Source organism: Eupeodes corollae, chromosome 3 (assembly GCF_945859685.1).
Source record: "Eupeodes corollae chromosome 3, idEupCoro1.1, whole genome shotgun sequence".
Lineage (NCBI taxonomy): Eukaryota > Metazoa > Arthropoda > Insecta > Diptera > Syrphidae > Eupeodes > Eupeodes corollae.
This window is the reverse complement of record NC_079149.1, coordinates 41,097,378-41,118,267: the sequence shown is the minus strand read 5'-3', so window position 1 is coordinate 41,118,267 and position 20,890 is coordinate 41,097,378. Positions and strand designations below refer to the sequence as shown.

The window sequence follows — 20,890 nt, the reverse complement described above, 5'->3', positions numbered from 1 at the left end:
GAAAGGAGTTCTTTTCTTTTGACACAATCCCTTAAAAATTATTTAAAAAAAACTTGTCATTTAAATAAATTTAAGCCAGTCATTAATTTGGTTTAAGTGAAAACCAACCATAGAACTTTTTGTCATTGCCTTAAAACTTTAAGCTTATTAAATTCGTAAGTCAGTAAGTTATGTGACTGTAACTTTGTAGCCTTAAGATATTTTGTTATGAAATAAAATTTTGTCCAAAAGTTTTGAAACAAAATGCTCCTATCTAGATTTTTTTCAACTGCATAAATCTAGATTTAACAATAAAATTGGCTTTAAAAGAGGACAACTTTAGTCTAAATGATGTCTAAAAAGAGGTTTGGGATGCGCCGCACACTGATAACTTCCCATCCGTTCTGTCGATCTGTCTTGCTTACAAGTTTGTAGGTTTTCATGTTGGGTTAATAAAGTTTTACCCTAGTTGAATTACTCTTAAACATTTTAAAAATACCAACAATATTTTTTATATAAAGAAAAAGTTTAGTTTGGAAATCTTGTTTTGTTAAATAGATTTTTAGTCGAAATCAAATTTTGACCAACTTAAGTCGAAATTTTTAAATTTTAACAAATTGGATGAATGAAATTAATTTGAGAGATATCAAGAACCAAACATCAATTTTTAACAAATTTGCGTACTATTTCTTGTAGATTTCATTTTTTTATGAAAAACGGAGTGTTGGATTCTGACTACTGAACATCAAGAAAAAAAGTTTGAAGACAATATTTTTAATTTTTGAAAAAAAGTTTTAGTATTGTTTTTTTTGTTAGGTTCTCATTTGTTGTAAGAAAACTGTGTGTGAGATTTTTCTCAAAATTTTACTGAGTATTGAGAAAAATAATGTTTAAAAGATAAAAGTAGTTTAAAGCAAATCAAAGTTTTGAAAAGACATTTGACCTTAAAACTTAAAAAAAAAATTAATTTTAAAAAAACGTTTAAACTTTATTATAAAGAAAAATTCTGATTTGTTGTAATTTAAAATAATTATCCTTCTGGCTCAATTTTTGGGTACTTTAATTTAAGGTGACAACAAAAACTTTTGAGAATTCATGAAAAGGATTTTTGAAAAATATCGCCTCACTTTAACATGTGGTATTTAATCTGAATGTACTTTTTTCGGAGTTAATATTTTTGAGGATTGTCATTTGATTTATACTCAGCTTAGCTTGTTATTTTATTATGGATATAGACCTACAAAAAAGTTTGCAAAGTGTGCACATTTATTACCGTAATAATGATTCGGTACGGCCGATGCATCGGAATCATTTAATTTGCTGAAGGAAACTTTTGGTGAGCGTATTGTATCGCGTCATGGACTCGGATCTAGACTTTTAAATAGGGGGGCGGGGGGGGGGGGGGGTTATCACACACGTAACAATAGAATTATTTTTACTCATTACTTAAAAATGTTCTAAAAAGGAGGCTGACAAAATTAAAATAACTCAATGTACATCTTAACCTTACATTTACATATTTCAAGGGCTGAAGTGACAACTTTAGCTATAAAATTATATAAAGGTATGGTAAATTTTCATATGAAAGCATTCCAAGATTCCAACAGTTTTCTAAATATGCAATATTCAAGAGCTGAATTTCAATTTCAATTTAAATTTCATTTCACGTAGAAATGTAAGAAATTGTTTTGAAACGTACCTTTTTTGAAAAATAATTTAAACTAATCTTGATTCCATTTCTAATATTGCGAAGAACGAAACAAAAATGAGAGAGGATCCGACATTAAGAATTGTCTTGATTTTTTGACGTAGTTTTTTCGAATTCAATTTTCATGAGTCTACTATTACTATCGGTATCAGTCTGCTAACTCGTAGATGATACAAAATATTTTTATCTTAAAGGAGTCAACAAAACTTAAAAATTGTTGAGAAAAAAATGTTTGGTTCTTGTATTTAAGGATATAAGTGCATCTAAGTACATACTTACTTAAGGTGGCGCTACAGTCCGGGCGGACCTGGGCCTCAACCAACAAGCGTCTCCAGCCAGCTCGGTCCCTAGCTAGCTGTCTCCAGTTTCGCACGTCAAGTTGGTTGAGGTCCTCTCCCACCTGAGTGCGCCGCCTGAGTCGCGGTCTTCCTTCTGCTAACTAGGTCAGTGTCGCTGTACAGCCCGTACAGTTCGTCGTTATATCTTCTCCTCCATTCTCCATCTATGCGTACGGGATCTAAGTACATATTTTCTTTAAAAATTAAATAAAAACAAATTGAGGCAAACAAATAAGTTGGGAAGAAACTTTTGTGTGGAACTTACAAATTACACGTTTCAGAATCTCTTTTCACTTCAAATCCCAAGAGATTCGAAGCCTTTATATCAATAGCTATAAAACGTTCATTATGTTTTTCAATTAGCCATTAGTTTAACAAAAATTTCACTTTTGCTGTTTTTATACATTTGTATTATTGAAATTCGTGTTTAAATCTCAGTTTTAGAGCATTCAAAGAAAATTCACTTCAAAAGTGGACTTATTTAATTTTTAAAGATCTTAAAAGTTTTTGTAATCAATAAAAAATCAATTTTGAAAGAAATAAAATGCACGACTAGCGACCCGCTAGAACTTACTAATGTCTTCCAAAAGTCTGTTTAAAAATATTAATTATATTTTAAGATTTAAAAATGTTTTTGCAAAATAAGTTTTTCTCAAAAATTTAAATGCAATTTTATTTTTTCTCAAAAGAAAAAATAGATTAACTTTTTTTTTTTTTGGAAATCAAAAGAGAAGTTTTTTTAAATTTATTTGTACATAAACAATTTTTAAATTATGTGTGCAGTTGTTAAGTGCTTATAAATTTACATTTTACTCGGTGACCCTTTCCGAGATATCGAGTTTTGTTAAAAAAATAAATATTTTTTTTAAAATCAAAAAAAATATATAATTCTCAAGAAAACTTAAAAAATAACGGTTTTATGAAGGGTACTCGTCTGGATTAATAACGAAATATATTTTTCTTGTAGAAAGAAGCCAAATTAAGGGCAAAATTTAGAAAGTTTCAAATTTTCGTATTAAAAAAATGAAAAAAAGCTTTTTTCGACTTTTCCACCATCGTAATGTCATGTTTTATTAAAAGCTCGAGTTCGACATTTTTACTAATTATGAATTTTTGCGACGTAATCCAAGGCGAGTTTCAGGATTTAAAGGAAACTTCCTATCAATTTGACGATCTCTTATTCAAGGTTTCTTTTAATTAACCTGAATATTTGCTCTTTTTCTTAGAAAGAAATTTTATGAAAATAATTTAAAGCGTTACTAAAGTTTTTCCAAATTCGAAATTGAGCGAAACAAAAATTTAGTTGCTTTTGACAGCAAACCACTTTTTGAAAAATATCGTTAAATTACTAACAAATATTTAGATGATCCCCCCCCCCTGGATCTTCCATTGGTCAAAAGTTGATAAATTTGGGTTGCGTTATTGAAAAAGGGCTGAATTTCCGATTCGAATTATGTGTTTGTTAAAGTCCTCTGTTAAAAGTAGTACTTTTGGCAAACAAAGTTGAAGGAAGTAAAAAATAAATCCTGCTTTCATAATAAAAACTTAATAATTAAAAATATAAGTAGTACCCGTGGCATGATGGTTTGTGCGTTGGACTGTCATGCAAGGGGTCTTCGGTTCAATCCCTGCCTGTGCCACCTTAATTTAAAAAAATTAATTTGCGCGGGTTCTGCCTCTTGCGAGGAATTGACAATTGCTTCAAGAGTGATTCTTGTCATGAAAAAGTGCTTTCTCAAATTAGCCGTTCGGATTCGGCCTAAAATTGTAGGTCCCTTCCATTCCTGATACAGGAATGGTTGCGAGTTGTAAGTCACTAGGCCCTGGTTCACAACGGACTGTTGCGCCACCCAATTTTTAATTAAAAATATAATGGGAGTCATATCCACTAACGCAACACGATAGTTTTGAATTCAAGGGAGTTCCTAGGAAAATTAAAAAAAACTATCTCCCAGGGTCATGACCCCTACGACGCTTCCCTCTGGATCCGTCATTGGGACCTATTAGCTCCAAAATGGTACCATTTAAAACCATTCGATTTTTTTTGTAGAGTTATGTTAAGTCACCTGTCAACCCAGATAGTAAGCTCAGGACAATTAATACCTTGGAAGAAAGTTTGTTGCGTTATTGCTGACATACGGTTCTAATCGCTGCAAATAATGGTCAAAAATTGAGCCTTCCGGTTGAAATTTATTGGAGCCAGGAATCAAGTCCTAGATCATATCGAGCCCTTCCCGCAAATTTATTGTAAGCGCCAAAATTAATTTTATCGTAAACGACAAATCAAAAGCTTACTGCTGGTCCTTGAAACAACTTGTACCCATAGTCAGTATTGAAAATTAGTAATTATCCTTAAGTTAAGAAATAGCAATAGCCTCCAAGGTTCTATGTGTTACTAGCAAATTTTAATAATTAAGTTTTCTTTTTTATTGAAAATGTCGCTTACGATAAAATGGCGGGAAGGGCTCGATATATAAAGCTAAATTGTTGGGTATAAGGGAAACACCCTTTATAACGACTTTATAACTGATAGTTCAGATTTTATCCTAAGTGTGTCAGCTTACAACATATTGAAAATACCTGACTAAGTCATTATTAAAAGCACATTTTTATTTAAAAAAAGATTTTGCTTTTCTTATAATAAATTCAAACAAAAATTCTACATACCTACTCGATTTGACCCAACGTCAACCTACACCTGGACGCTCTGCGACACAAATTTATTTTGACACGAAGCTAAATATAAAAATATGTCCATACAACTCTGTTAAAATCAATGCCAATATAACCTTGATAAGAATCCATACAAAAATTCTAACGACCTCTAAAAATAAACCCCTTTACAAGTTCATCTATCAATTTCAAAACATGAACATATACTTTATCCCTTATTTCCCAATGTTACTTAGGAAATTTACTGGAAAAGTTTAATATACAAAACTCCAACCAATTTACCGCAAAGTAAAACCATTTATATTGCTTACACGTTTAACAACACGTGTTCGACAAGAACATTTTTCGAAAATAGGTTGAGTATACCAAAACATCCTATATTAGTATACACTTTTCAACACGCAGCACTAAAAACAGAAGCGTCCTTATAAAATATTTATAATAATACAAGTATATGTTCAAGTACCTGATGTCTATATAAAAGAAAAATTGAATTTCCTCTAAATCGATATTATATCAACCGCAAAGAGTGTGTTTTACAATCAAAAAGAGCCTTGTTTCGGCTTTAAAATGTGCTTAAGGAACCAACATTATTATTGGAAAAGTTTCCCTTAAATTAATTAATCGAGGGTGAAAACTTCGCAGCGCAGTTGTGAAATTTTCAATTTAATTTTACGTTTTTTTACTAACCACTATAAAAAAAAGTACTAAGTGTAATTAAGTGATTGGAGTTTAAACATTTTGTGGCCATAAAGTCCGTACCAAAGCACATTTCAATTATTATGTTGAAAATTATGATTTTCTTTAATTTTTCCTCCATTTTTTTTTCAGAACATCGAATTCCGATTACGAAAAATGGAAGAAGCATCGGAACAGATTCTGTCACATTTAGCTGTAATTCATCGATTCATGTCCGCCCACACCATCCTCCCATCGGACGACCTTATCCATAATTCAAATGTGAATATCACTTCATCCATTGGTCCTGGTGATATGCATCGATTCCGGGCTGTTTCCGAAACAGAAAACATGAATAGTTTACAAGTAAGAGAGTACAATCGACCAAAAACAAATCCTTTTCATTGAGCCTTAAAGCTTCTTTAAAGATTTAACACGAATAACCAAATATTCTCTTTTTTTTTCGTATAAAACAAAGGTGACAAATCGAAAGAAATTCAACCGATCTCTGACGGAAGTAAGACCGGATGCGTACATCTTTGATGATGGTACACATTTCGAAGTAGTTCCTGTGCCCGAGGAGCCCGACGAGGTTGTTAAATCGAGGGAAGCCTTAAACGAGAGCGTAGTGAGAAAGATTTCAGTTCAATCGGAGGATTCTGATATTTATACAACGGCTATGTCACAAAGACCATCAACTTGTGAGACTGTTAAACGAACGCCTTATGTAACGGTGCGACAGGACACCGAAGCCAGTACCGAGAGCAAAGACACCCTGACGCCACTGGGTAACGACGATGAACACACACTAATTGGGGATTCCGATGAAACCGCACCGGAACTGACCTTTGAAGGTAAAGTTTTTGATAATTACTTTAAAATATACTTTACTCTTTATTCCCAACCTCACAAAATATTTTGCTTTTGATTCCAAACCCCTTTTATTCCAATCAATTAACCATTTTGGATTATCCTTTCAGCTGCCAAACATCGTGCGATGCGACAGCGAACGGTGTCCCTCTGTCGGAGGAATTCCGAAACGACACCTGTCTACGACCAACTCAATCGCTCCCACATTAGCCTAAATCAAATAACCATGTCCAAAAGACAACTCAGTTTGACTCAATCCGAGCCTGAAAGTGAAAAGGAGCAGACAGGTGAGTAATTATCTAAAATATAAAATATAAAATATAAAAAGAAATTATGAAAATATCCTTGAAAATTTTTTTTTTCGCCTTTTTTATTTCCTCAATTTATTTTAAAGTAGGAAAATCAATGTTGCATGCAAAACCCACCCGAAATATCCTTATGAAACTGCACTCGGAATACACTTCAATTACGGACGAATTGGAAAGTGTTTGCCACTTGATGACATCTCCGACAGCATCACTCCCAGGCAAAGGTACATACAGGCATTCCCAATTAGTTTCTTTAGTTTTTTGTTTTGATTATTTTTTAAATTGAAGTCTTAAATAATTTCCTTGAAACTTATTTAATCCTTGTGATGTGTCCTTAAACCTCATCCATGCTATACATAAATGTAGGTCCAACTGACCGTCACAAACATGAACTATCGAAGGCAGAGGTTGCCGCCCTCTTGGAAAAGAAACATCTGACCGAGTGTGAGGAGAACGATTATAGGATGCTCGAAGGACTATTTCAGGCTCGGGTTTCTGTCGACGACACAGATGACTCCACTGAGGTGAGGAAATAAAAAAAGAAATTAAATTATAATAAACTTAATATAAACACAGGAAAGTGATTCAGTTCAGTTGTAATAAATCTTTGAGATACTTTTTTGGGAATTTAAATTGATGAATAATTTATGTCCCATTGAGGGGTTCGCAAAGAATAAGCACACTTGCAAACACATGGAACAGGGCAGGACAGAAAGTATATCCTATGAAAAAGAACGATAAGGTAGAAGGACATTCGACAAAGACACCAAAGTCTTGTTAAATGGAGTGTATTGAAATTTAAATGGTTCCAAAGTTTCATGTTTTAATAAGGTGGTTCGTCGTTGTTGTTGTTTTTTTGTTTGTTTAACGAAAACTATATAAGGAATATAAATCAGTTTGTTTGCTTAGTCAAGTTGTGCTCTTAGAATGGTCTCAATATACAGAAAGTTCCTTTTAACAAGTAAATAAGTGTTTTGTTACAAATTCAAATTATAATGAATAACTGTAGATACATATAAAAGATACAGGGTACCTAAAGTTTATTTATTTTGAAGGTAGAGGTAGGTTCTTTAACTTTACAAAAGGATTTGAAATGGATGATAGCTTTAAGATAGAGATGAGATGTCTTTCTTAACATAAAGTAGGAGGCGTGGAGTTTCTATTCTATTTCAGGTTAGAACATAAATTATAACAGATTTTCCTTTAACAGAAAAGTTTTTAAAGCAAATATTTGAGTAATTTGTAAATCGATTCCTTTTTTAAATGAGCAAGGACAAAGTTGTAAATGTTTTCAAACAACGCAACGTTTTAATTTACAAGTAATTTTGATATTTTTTTCGAAAAGTCTACAAAGAAGAAAAGTTTTGAAATATGTATCTACGAGTGTTCCTATTGAGGTAAACATCACAAGCCTTGAGGTCTATACATTGGTTAGATAGGAGCAAATCATTAATGATTTATAAAGATTGTTTGTATAGATGTACATTTGGTTGATATATTATTCTATTTCAGTGGGCTTGCGACATCTCCGTAGCGCTTTGATCAATCATTTGCAATTATACAGCAAAAGATATACAAATAAAAAGATGTGTTTTCTTATTTAATTTTAAAAAAGAGGCTGTGATGCGACCCACACTGACAACTTCCCATCCCGTCTGTCGACTTGTCTGGCTTAGTTGTTTGCAGGTTTTCATGTTGGGTTAAAAAAGGTATCAGTTGAATTATTTTAAAAAAATTAAAAATTACCAACAATATTTTTAATATAAAGAAATAGTTTAGTTTGAAAATTTAGTTTTGTTAAATAGATTTGTAGTCGAAATCAAATTTTTCCCAATTTTAGTAGCATTTCTTAAACTTTTACAAAATGGATGAATGAAATTATTTTGAGAGATATCAAGAACCAAACATCAATTTTACCAAATTTTGTACTATTTTTTGTAGATTTTATTTTTTTTCTGAAAAAAACAGACTGTTAGATTTAAAAAAAAAAAACTAAATACTGAATACAATATTTTCTGTGAAATAAAAAAGATTGAAGACAATAATTTAAATTTTTTAAAAGCCATTTGTATATTTTTACCAAGTTTTAGTATTGTTTTTTTAGGTTTTTATTTTTTGTACGAAAACTGTATAAATTCAATTTTTCTCAAAATTTTACTGAATGTCGACAACAATATTTTTTAAAAGATAAAAGTAGTTTAAATCCAATATCTTAAAGCTTTGAAAAGATATTTGAGTCGAAAATCAATTTTTACCAACTTTGAGTAATTTTTTTTTCATTTTTTATAAAAAAAAAAACTGTCTATTTGATTTTTCTCAAAATTTTACCAGATGTTGAAAATGTTATTTTTCGTTGCAAAAAATTGTTTTAGAGATGAAATCATTTTTTATTCCTTAAATTCTCGAGGTGACATATTTTTGCCAGTTTTTTTAATTTATAAAAAAAAATCGTTAATAGCATTTTTTCCAAACATATACTCGTTTGGTATCACGTTAGCGTAATTGCTTCGTGAGGTTTAAGGGTTAACCAAAATGTTCACCTTTTTTTAAACTATTATTGCAAAAAAAAAACACAAACGCATAACAACATTTATTTGAAGTCGGTATCTCTTCTGGTTCTTGAGCTATGAACGACCAAAAACCTCGCGAACGTAAGGACGTTCGAACGTACGAACACACGCACGCACAGACATCTTTCTAGATTTTTAGAAAGATGTCTGTGCGTGCGACTCTGAGGACCTTGAAACTTCGAGGAATGTCAAAATTTTCAATTCGACAAATCGGAACCATTACAATTCCTATGGGAAGTTAAAAAACAATTGAATCGCACAAATTTGTTCTTGTCGTTCAATGTTATTAAGCATTGTGTGGTTTGTAATACAAGTATTGCTGTGACAAATGAAAAGAAAAAGAAACGCTAAAATTATTAATAAACTGTTTGGTGCAGTGTTTTAATTTTACCAAATGTCAAAAATGCATTTTTCGCAGTTTAAGATTGCATTGAAAACGCTCTTCTTAAAATATATGAACCGAAAACATATGATTTCGGTTTTAAAACAAACCTGTCAGTAATTGTTTTTATTCATAGCACTTCTTTACAATTTGGCAACCAAATTTTTTACTTTTTGAAACTATTCAAAAAACAGGCTCCGAAAAGAAAACTTGTCAGTTAAAACATCGTATTAACAACAAATTATATTACCTCGATGTCTCGGATGCGCCTTTTGATGTTTTTAAAAGTCTTATTAAATAGTCAATATCTTCATTTCATCTCAAGATACTTCAGTCGAAAACTTTTTCGTATAAGTTTTTAGGTGTTTTTGTAAAAAAAATTGTGTCTATTGGCTCTTTTCTAAAAAATTAACAAAATATTGGGTATGTTATAAAATAAGTCCAATATCAATAACTTGTGTTGTTTCCGAGATATTTTAGCCAAAAAACAAATTTTAGTGGCATTCGTTTAAAGATTGTATTACTTATACAATAAAAAGGGTTGTATTTTTCATGGAATAAAATAATTTTCAGTCAATTTCTTCATTCATTTCCTGCATTGATTTGTATTTTTTTAACAGAAAGTTTTTAAAAGATTCTTCTGAAAAAATACTAAGTCCTAAAAACGTTAGATTTATGAGATACAAAAAGGTTGAAGATTTTAAAATTCATGATTGTTATTTTTTGATGCAAACAATTGTTTAAGAGGTAACATCAGTTTCTGTTGTTTTTTTTTAATTATTTAAAATTGTATCGAATTTGTTATCACGTCATAATGTAAAATATAAAGTTTAAGTTGCTAGCTTTATTGGTTCCAGAGGTAATTGGGGCCGAATAAGTTTTACGCGTACGTACAGACCTATAAATAATCAAATGCTAGGCCGAATCACACGAAGAAAGAGTCTGTTTAGAATAGTACACATGATTTATTTATTCATTTATTATATTTAACTTGTCCCCAAAAAGCTCAATATCAATTAATTTTGTTTGAAAATGCTTTAAGTATTCAGTTTCCTTAAAAATATTAATTTATGTGTTGTATTTTTGTAAAAAAATATTGACTTGTCTTAGATATCGAAAAATCATACATTTTTGACAATCAAAAAAATTATTGAATTTGGTTAATTACTTCCTTAAAAAAAATAAAACCAAATAACTGTTCGATGGTGTACCCTCCTGGAGCAATAAAAAACATATTTTTTTTATCGAAAGAAGCCAAAGTTTAGAAAAAAAAATAGAGAAAATTTCATAAAAATCTATCGGTTAGTTTTTGTACAAATTCCAATTTCAATTGTTTGAGCTAACAATTTGTATGGGGACTACTTATCTATAAATATTATTTTGTTTTTAAATGCCTTTCGTCAAACCAGGACCAACAAAAAAACACCCCAAAAATATTTCTCTAAGTTGCCAAAAAATCTCTTAAATTTTCTTCCAAGCAAAACACAAACTTCAGTAAATAAATAATCAAATAAATGTTAGTTGAATCCGCGGACATGTTTTGTGGCACCCATTTTTTTAAATATCCTATGAAACATTTTCTAAAAAATGCTTTTGAATGAATTTTAGTGAACTTTACATTCATGTGGAGTAAGACTAGATTGCTAGTTTTGTTTGTGAATTTGCATTTTTTAATAACATATTTGACTCACACGAATTGCGAAACTACACTTATTTTTTAAGTTTAAAAAATATTAAATATTTTTAAAATTAAGATTTATCCAATTTTTTCTTATTTCTTTTGAAACATGTTAAAGAAAAGTCTTCGAACTTATTTTATTTCAGTCTCAAAAATTGCAGCACTAATATTTCAAAACTAAACATTTGAGAAAAATTAAAACACACATTTGGGAAAATTAAAACTTTAATTTTAATACAATTTGTTGTTTGAATCTAAAAATTCACTGCTTATAATTTATTAAAGCGTTTGTTGTTTCCATAGCTTAAATTCGAACTTTCTGTTTTAATCAACAATGTTCAAATAGATTATCCAACCAAAATAAGTTTACCGCAAAATCTGCGGTTTTATTTTTGACTTTATGATACTATCATGACATTTTCACACAATGTCGACTAATTTTATGCTCGTTGATTAAATCCTTTTCAAAATGTCATCCCTGGATTTATACATATATGCACGTCTTTAAAAAGGAAACTGCTTTATTTAACTTCTTCCATGTCTAATATTTGCAACCACAGTTCTCTATCGATGCCAACTATCCATTAAATCAAATGAATCTTTTGCGGCATATCGAACTTAAATCGATATTTCATACAAATTGAATCTAAGTTTATGGTATCTCGAATGACAAATCTTTATTTTCATTTTTTTCACAGGGAATGCCATTGGACTATGCTAATCGACACCCTTTACGACGAGAAACCGCAATTGAATTATCCCCCACAAAGACTACTGGAGGCAGCATAGGTATTGGCGACTCCAGTGCGGGCTTCCTGCAGAACGAACGAACGTGGATGAAGAGCTCGTTGGGCGAACAAACATATCAATCATTATCGGGTGGCGCACCTGGCTCTCGCGACTACCTTAACCCACCCTACGAGAGTATGGGTGGAGTCATTAGTGGAAGAGGTGCACGTCTCTTCAAAAAATCCAGCGAAAGCCTACAGAAAAACTCAAGCACTGACACTGAGTACTCAACGCATCCCTACAAATTTATCAAACAAAGTTCCAACGACACCACCACCTCAATGACGGGATCATACAACATCGACACACCATCGCTGGCGAACGAGTTGTCACTGGACGCGGGCGACACCCTGCAACCGACCCCAATATTTGAGAACCGCTACCAACCCCTCAGGACATCATCGATGGGTGCTGCTGACTACATGAAGGCCAAACAGGGTTCGGCCGACTATCCGCTGCCACCACCTCGCTCAGTGATGTTCAAAAAGCAATTCAGCATAGACCAAGGCAAAAGTTCGCCTCATCGAACGGTTTCAGAATCTGACAAAGCTGAAGCGGCCCAAATGTCAGCCTCCTCGACGAGTGGCAGTGTCGGGAAGGCTGCAACATTAGCTGAACCAACAACAACACAACAACAACAGAAGACTGTCGCCACATCAGCAGCAAAATGTTCACTTAAACCACCAACAACCTCAAAGCTCGGCATGAATATCCTTAAAGAGAGCAGCTCCAGCACCGAAGAATCCAAAGACGAACAGCACTCAGATGCAGCACAGCAAATGACAATTCCGACAATAAGCACACATTTGGTGCAGGACGAAATAGCCAAGCTGTCGTCGAATATCAAAAGCAGTACGGAATCGGACAAGGATCCGCCTTACAACGAGACAATGTGCTGATTGCTGTTATTCGGTACTAAAAACCGCTACCGCACAACAACAAACCGCTGTGTATGCCACAATAATAAGTCAAACGTGATCTGTAGATTTGTAAATAACTTTGTTATTTTATATGAGTATAAATAATATAGTTAAAGTAGTTGAATAGCTTTTAGAAATTGTGTACTCTATGTACATAGTATACTCGTTTATTGTTTATTGAATGCATGGTATATATAAACTCTAAGGCTATAAGTGTTTTTTTTTGTAATTTTTGTTTTTCTTTGTTTAAGTTTTTGTTATAAACTTTATATTTTTGTTCAAAGTGCATGCTACGATATGGGAACACAAACTGTCCAAGAAAACAAATAAATTAAAACTTATATCAATTTATTAAAAATATATACTTACAACTGTTACTTATGATCTAGATTTAAGCTTTAAGAATGCTGAATACGATTTAATTATTATTATTTAATTAAACAAGTACATTTTATTTCTATCTTAAACTTAACAGAAAGTAAAATGAAATATTTGTTGCCAAGTGTAAATCCCTTTCTAACAAAATGTTTAATATTTTCCAATTTTTCAAAATTAATGTTTTAAAGTTTTTTGTTATGAATGAAACCAGGAATGTAAAAGAATGTAATCTTTTTCGAATGCAATCTTTTATGAATTCAATATAAAGATTGCATTTATTGAAGATAGCGACTTTAAATTTGTCAATTTTAAATCATTTGACCTTAAACAGTCTGCAATGATCTTTTCTCCAATCATTTGACTGCAATCAATAGATTGAAATCATTTGAGACAGTGCTTTCACTCAAAGTGTTTGCATTCTTTTAAAGTATTCTAATTATTTTTAAGTCTTTGCATTCTTTTAAAGTCCCTAAACTCTCTTGCATTCTTAAGTGAAATTTCACCACACACTTTTGAAATTTGTATTTTAATCTCTTGCTGTCTGACATAAAAAATCGGTGTGCGTAAACTGGTGACCGAAATTTCAGTTAATGTAAATACTTCAAGTGAATGTAAGGACTTCAAAAGAATAGAAAGGCTTCAAAAGAATGCAAAGGCTTCAAAAGATTGCTTAACATTTCAAACGATTACAATCAATTGAATTCAGTCAAATGATTGCAGTCTTTGTAATGTCAAATGATTGGTGATTGCAAAATTTTAAGTACCAATACTTAGTTGCAAAAAAATCATTTAAAGTATTCTTTAAGTTGAATTCAATAAATGATTTATAACGATTGCATTCTTTTATAAACTTGAATGAACAGAATCAATAGGTCAAACATTTTTAAGCCCATATTTCATTTAGGCATATAATAATTTTTACTATTTGAATTATGCGTCTCCTTGATTGATGAAATTTCGTAATCCAAAGGTTTTTATTCTGCAATAAAATATCAAATTGAACTTTTCGGGGCTATCAGCTATAAACAAATTTCTATTCACGCTTTCAAGATGACTGAGTTTTGACATTTATGAACCCCTGAAAATGTGCTTCTTTAGTTATTTTAAATTTACAAAATACTGACAAATGTTTATGAAAAAACTCGTTAAACAAAATACATTTTTTACCATTGATATTGTGAAGACTCTTAATAAAAAAAAAACTAGCAAAAGTTCAAACAATATAAAGATACCACGGCAGCAGAACAAATATTAAATGATTGGTTATAAATCAAATATTATATTTATTTAATATTTTATTATACTTGTTAAAAGCCGCAGAAATTTAGTTTAGATTGCATTAAATTATACGGCCAACAATTTACGACAGATTATAGAAATTATTTGCATGATAAAAAATTAGGAAAGTTAGAAATTTATTGCAGAAAAAAGCTCAAGCTCTAAAAATTTTTAATTGGTAAAATTGCTGAAAAGGAAAAAGACTACTAATTTTCTTGCATTAAAAAGAAGTTAATTGAAATTCCAAAATTTGTTGACAACCATTTGTATATAATTTGAACACAAAAGGGTTATTAATTATTTCACGTTTAAATACTGTTAAAGAAATGGGAATGGATTTAAAAAGAGTTCTCCTAAAGTTTTGGATATAGAAATAAGAGGGAACAACAGCACTTTACATTCTTAATGTGTGGCTAAAAGATGAGATTCTATCTTCAAACTTGAAAATAAGTATAAAAGTGAGCTCATGAGCATATTGAGGGTATTCCTGAAAGTTAAAGGATAACAGAATTACAGAAATTTTGTAATGAACAAATATAGATAAAATAATTAAAGACATAAAATTAAAGTTCTATTCAAAATATGAGAGTTCTGTTCATGTTTTAGAAGCATGATCATTTTTATTTTGTTTGCAGAACTTACTTTTTCTCGAATTAGCATTTATACATCTCTGTATTCTTGTGAGTTACAAGGCAATCAACACATTTCATACAAAAGTAATGTAAACCTAGTTTTTTAAATAGAAAAGTCAATTTTCTTAAAGTCCAAAAGTTCAAGAAATATCCAATTAACCAATGTATTAGCAGATAAAGGCTGCGCTATCATATTTTCTATCGACTTGATATTATTTTAAACTCGATTTCAATATTTCATATAATTCAAAATCTTTTTCCCAGAACATTAAGAAATATTTTATTTTGCTTAAAAAGCTAAAAAAATTAAAATAAGAGATAACATATAACAGTAAAATTTTCCAAACCAAAAAATTGTCTGTCTTCAAATTTTAACAATTTTTTACATTAAAAACAATTTTCAATACCTAAACAAAGTGGCAATAAAAAGTTACAAATTGAAATTAAAAAACCAAAACTAGTATTTCGAAATTTAATAAAATCAAAAATAAAATAAAATGTTCGTGAGTGTTCATATACACAATTATTTCGTTCAACGGTTTGACGAAAAACATACCCTGCTTTAAGAAAAATGCTAGTCCTTAATAAAATATTTGTATACATGCATAAAATAATAAATAACATCTGTTCTGAAGAAAAATAATAAAAACTTAATTTTTTTACAACTCTTTTGAAATAAGCCCAAAACGTCAAATTCCTAGTATCATTTCTTTGTTGTTCTCAAATATGAAATATGATTCCTTAAGTTGTTGTTTCAATGTGTTTCTAAAGTTTTTATTATATTCATAAACATTTCCATGTTTTAAAATTAAAAAATACTTATTAAGGTACTCCGCTTAAAAAAAAACTGTTCCTAATATATAGTTTTATAAAAATTTAGGTTTTCTAAATGTAAATAATTTTAAAAGATCTTTATTCTTCAAGTTTTTGTCCAAGTTTAAAAATAATGTATTTGCATTCTTTGTAAATAAACTTTTTTCTAATATCAAAAACTTTTTGTTTAAAAAAAAATTAGATGTAAGTTTTAAGCACAATTTTAATTCTTCTAATATTTTTTTGTTATCTATTTACAAAAATTCCCAATTGTAAAAAATTCATACACACAAATACAAATAAAAGAAACACACACACACAATTATAATATACTAATAATTTTTGACAATACAAAGCATTATTTTAAGTACGAGTAACTAGTGTATTTTTATAGAAAAGCAATATATATAAAAACAAACTTATATTATTTTCTCATTATTCTAACAATTGTGTTCTTTTAAAATAAAATATTAACAAATACAAATATTGAGTGCTATGCCATTGCTATATTTGCCAGTTCTTGTTTTATTTCTTTTAAGGATATTGTTGTTTTTTTTCTTATAAATGTCACATTTAGACTTAGAATAAAATTCCTTCCAAAGTAATAAATAATTATATTGTAAAACCAAATAGCAAATCCCTTTTATACATATCTTACCTATAAATCAAGATGAAAAAAAACACAAATGTTCCCTTTTAAAGAATACACTATCATTAAATTTAAATCTTAAACTTAAACTAAAACTAAACTAATTGAACTTTAAAACCAAAAATAAATATAAAATCGCGCGCAACGCATTCAATTCGAAATTCATTGTTTAAATATTTTACAAGAAAGAAAAAACAAATAAAAAAAAAACAAAGATGATGAAAATATTTATACAAGATAAATTTTAAGTTATATAATTAGAAATATATATACACAAATATTTTGTATTGAGCCAATAAAAAATTAAAACCAAAACAATTTATACTTTAAAAAATATAACAACATAAAAAAACAAAGAATTACAAATAGAAAAGAAACATATTTAAGAAGAAAAAGAAATATATCATTGTTTAAAAATTATATATATATATATACATAAATTATATATAGATTGTATAGAAAAATTGTTGAAACAAAAGAAAATTATAAAAGTATTTTATAAACAAACAAATGAAAGAAAACATATAAATATACAATTTAAAGAAAACAAATATTGTATATGAATGTAGTTATATTTATAGGTAAAAATGATCAATTGCCATTGTTGTATTTGTTAAGGAGCTGTCACGTTAAAAATATTAAAAAACTAATTGTTTGATGTATTTTATCCTAAATTAGAATTTGCATCGAATGAATAAATTTTGGATAAAAACCTAAACAAAAAAATGCTCAACAAATAAAAAAAAACAAAAATTAAAATGAAACAAATCAAAATAAAAAATGGTTTAATACATAAATTGGTGGAAAAATAAAACAAAGTTGTATGTGTGTAAAACAAACATTGATGTGAAATGTAATCAAACCAAAAATAAAATTAATATTTTTGTCAAAGATGCGAAAGATGTATTTTCTTTCCATGAGCTGTTTCGCTATCACAATTTGTTCCTATCCTCCAATATTTGGAAAATTTCGGTCAATATTCCAATCTAAATTTGGCAAATGCCCATAATTTGAACTTTTCCGTGTAAATTTAAATTTTATACTTTTCTAAATATTAAATTTACAAAATTTCAAAGATGGGAAAAATGAGTTAATAAAATTTCGCTCGAAACATTCCTCACCCAAAAAAATGGGAACCATCGATATTTGAACTCAAAAATGCAAAGTTCTTAAGAAAACTTTGATTTCTGAATTAATTTCGAAGAAGAAACTAATCCAACAAAAATGAAGAAATAACAAGGGAAGTACCAAATATTTGAAAAATGAAACAATTACAATGTCAAATCATGCAGGTAAGATTATATTTATTTCTTGTTCTCTCTAAAAAGTAAAATATTTTTTTCTTATAGCCCTACAACTGGACAGAACTTCTAGGTTCATATATTTAAGCAGTTTAGAAAATTGCACTACAGCAATCAGTGAGAGCTTCGTCGACTCTTTATAAAGTGAAAAAATCAATGCACGCGTTTTTTTTTGAAAAATGGAGGAAGTAAATGATATTAATTAGTTGAAATGCAATCGACTTTTGTAATATATAAAGAGGTTTCCAATAAGAGGTTATATTTGGCAAAGAACGCAATCTGGGTGATTTTGACTTTTAAAGCTGTTATCTCTAGATATTTGGAAAGCAAAAACTAAGTCATTACAAAAAAATGTTTGAAATTCAAAACAAAATGGTGAACATTTTGCAGTCATAGTCAGCAATTATGCATACAAATTTTCCTGAAATTATTATATTTTGAACAAGTGATTACAAATGGATTTGGTATCTTCTAATTAAACACATTCATAAAAGTAAGGTCTATGCCAATGCTCCATAATTAATTCAACATCCAAGACATTTAAGATGCAATTCGTGAAATTAGCAAGAACATACAGCCGAAAATTTGTGGGTTGATGATATAAAATTTCATACAAGAAATAAAAAGCTGCCAAAAAATAAACACTTATTTAAAAAAAAAATGGTAGGATTATAACAAAGTAAACAGTACCGTTTTAAAAAATCCTATTTAAATCGAATGTAATTATATTCGTTTAAGTTCAAAAATGTAAAATGTTCTTTATGAAATCTTCCACAATTTTTCTAGATTTTACTTATTTTTCAATAAAACAAAGAGATATTTAAGTAGGACTTTTATTTAAATTTTAAGCCTTAGGTTTATTATAATAATTAGCGGGAGTAAATGGCATTTTCGCAACATCAGCTGCATAGAATTTATCACGAATTTTCAACTGAATCTTATTACCAGGCTTCTTTAGGTCTTCACGAATATATCCCATAGCTACATTGCCTCCCAAACTGGGGCTAGGACAACCACTTGTGACTTTTCCAACCAATTCATTATTATGATAGATTTCAACACCAGCTCTGGCAGGTGGTCCTTCGGTCAATCGAACACCAACACGACGACGTGTTACGCCATTTTTTAGTTGAGTATTTATTTGTTGAGCTCCTGGAAAATTTCCCTCAGCTCGACGACGTTTCGCTATCAAAGAAAAAAAATTGATATCTATGCAAAAATAAGAGGGAAAAGTTGAACTTACATACTAACCACGATAAGGCAGCTTCTACAGGAGATGTGTTTGCATCAATATCAGATCCATATAAACATAAACCAGCTTCTAATCTGTTTTATTTGTAAAATTATAAATTGCATTATTATTAACTTATCTTTAACTCGAAAATTAATCCCTAATCAGAAACAAACTTATAATTGACCTAAGTATACACAATTAAATCAAATGTTTCTGATAACACATAATCACAATCAATGTTTACCTCAAAGAATCCCTTGCTCCGAGACCAGCCAATCGAACGTTATCGACCCCCAGCAGCGACTCAGTCAGATGCCTCACTTTCTCTGAAGGAACTGATATTTCGAATCCGTCCTCACCAGTATAGCCGCATCTCGTTATCCGGCATTGGTTGACCCCTGCCACCTCGGCTACGACTGTTTCCATAAAATAAAGTTTTTCCAAGTCAACACTTGTTATTGTTTTCAATGCTGTGACGCTGCTAGGGCCTTGTAGGGCGATAAGTGAATGATCGGCCGGCGATAAGAACTCAATGGAAACATCTCGCTTATCACTAACAAATTTAGACTGAAAATTACAATACAGCAAATATAGACCGTTTTAAAACTGAAATTACTTAAAATAATTTAGATTTACCACTGCAGCTTTCATAATTTCCATATCTTGTTGCTTCATTGCTGCATTCGACACAACATAGAGAAGATCATCTTTGACCTTGGACACAATCAAATCGTCAAGAATGTTACCCTGGTCGTTTGTGAAAACAGTCAATGTTCCGGAATTAGGAGAAAATCCTCGTATATCAGCTGTGCAAATCGACTCAAAACATGCCACAGCATCCTTGCCACGAACATATGTTTGTAGCATGTGTGAAACATCAAAGATTGATGATTGCTTTCGAGTGTGCACATGCGATGCAGCAATGCTAAGGTCAGCGTATTGGACCGGCAGCAAGTATCCACCGAAATTAACAACTTTTCCACCTTTTTCAACGTGGAAATTGTAAAGGGCTGTTTTCTCAGCTGGAGCTGCACTCGTCGATGCGTTTCGAGCCAAAACTTGAAGACATCGGGCTATTTTCGACATGATAACACCAAAAAGAAATCTTGTTTAACACTTGATAAGACTACAGCAACGGAAGACTGTGCTGACTCTCCAACGAAATAAAATAAACTGATTTCTATTTATTGAATTGAATCTCGTTATCATGGTTTTCTCTATCGCTTAGTTTCAAAAAGTTCCCTATTTGACTGAACGCTAGAATGATGATAATATAAATAGAGAGTACCTTTTCCCTTGCCTTAATTTAAAATGTTGTTGAGAATGCAAATTTGTATATCTCTGTCATAAGTTCAAGTCCTTAACACAAAGCTCGCAAAAACTTGTAGTTTGCAAGTGGACAAATTTTGAAATTTACATTTTTTTCAGCCAAGGGGTTAGCGCAAGATTTTTTTCAAAACACTCATCAAAAGCCATCAGATACTTTTTCGTATCAATTGACAAGGCTTTGTTGAGAATTTAGCGACATCAGATACTTTTTTGTATCTGTGATTTCACTTAACCACAAATATTTCGAGAGCTAGTAGTCGCAGAAACTTTTGGTTTGCAGATGTGAATAGAACTCGAAAATACCTTTCTTTCGATGTCCACCTCGATGAGATCGGGAACAACTTTGAAAAAAATGTTTTTTTTTCAGCCAAGGGGTTAGCCCA

At 30.4% G+C, this 20,890-nt stretch overlaps 2 protein-coding genes across 16 annotated transcripts in view; one reads left to right on the top strand and one right to left on the bottom strand.

Annotated features, from left to right (window-relative positions):
* Positions 1–17,543, top strand: part of LOC129952541 (transient receptor potential cation channel trpm) — a 329,137-nt gene extending 311,594 nt beyond the window's left edge. For 13 of the 15 annotated variants that reach the window (XM_056065169.1, XM_056065171.1, XM_056065174.1 and 10 more), the window contains 6 exons: positions 5,530–5,742; positions 5,855–6,230; positions 6,357–6,533; positions 6,641–6,778; positions 6,921–7,078; positions 11,883–17,543. In XM_056065169.1, the coding sequence (XP_055921144.1) occupies positions 5,530–5,742; positions 5,855–6,230; positions 6,357–6,533; positions 6,641–6,778; positions 6,921–7,078; positions 11,883–12,872 (2,052 nt within the window). In that variant the 3' untranslated portion in view covers positions 12,873–17,543. The remainder of the gene's footprint in view (positions 1–5,529; positions 5,743–5,854; positions 6,231–6,356; positions 6,534–6,640; positions 6,779–6,920; positions 7,079–11,882) is intronic. The other 2 variants (XM_056065160.1, XM_056065164.1) reach the window with 1 other exon arrangement.
* Positions 17,544–18,761: 1,218 nt separating this feature from the next.
* On the bottom strand, positions 18,762–20,352 carry LOC129952543 (aminomethyltransferase, mitochondrial). The gene is made up of 4 exons (XM_056065175.1): positions 19,815–20,352; positions 19,423–19,745; positions 19,188–19,270; positions 18,762–19,129 (listed from the first exon to the last, which is right to left on the bottom strand). The coding sequence occupies exons 1-4, from the start codon at positions 20,262–20,264 to the stop codon at positions 18,789–18,791; spliced, it is 1,197 nt and encodes a 398-aa protein (XP_055921150.1). The 5' UTR covers positions 20,265–20,352; the 3' UTR covers positions 18,762–18,788.
* Between the last annotated feature and the right edge of the window lie 538 nt (positions 20,353–20,890).

Bases quoted from the DNA above. Each gene is read 5' to 3' on its own strand.
- LOC129952543 (XM_056065175.1), bottom strand. From the start codon at position 20,264: ATGTCGAAAATAGCCCGATGTCTTCAAGTTTTGGCTCGAAACGCATCG. The intron at 19,746-19,814 runs GTAAATCTAAAT...TGTAATTTTCAG, and splicing joins AAATTATGAAAGCTGCAGTG to TCTAAATTTGTTAGTGATAA. The intron at 19,130-19,187 runs GTAAGTTCAACT...TTTCTTTGATAG, and splicing joins TGCCTTATCGTGGTTAGTAT to CGAAACGTCGTCGAGCTGAG.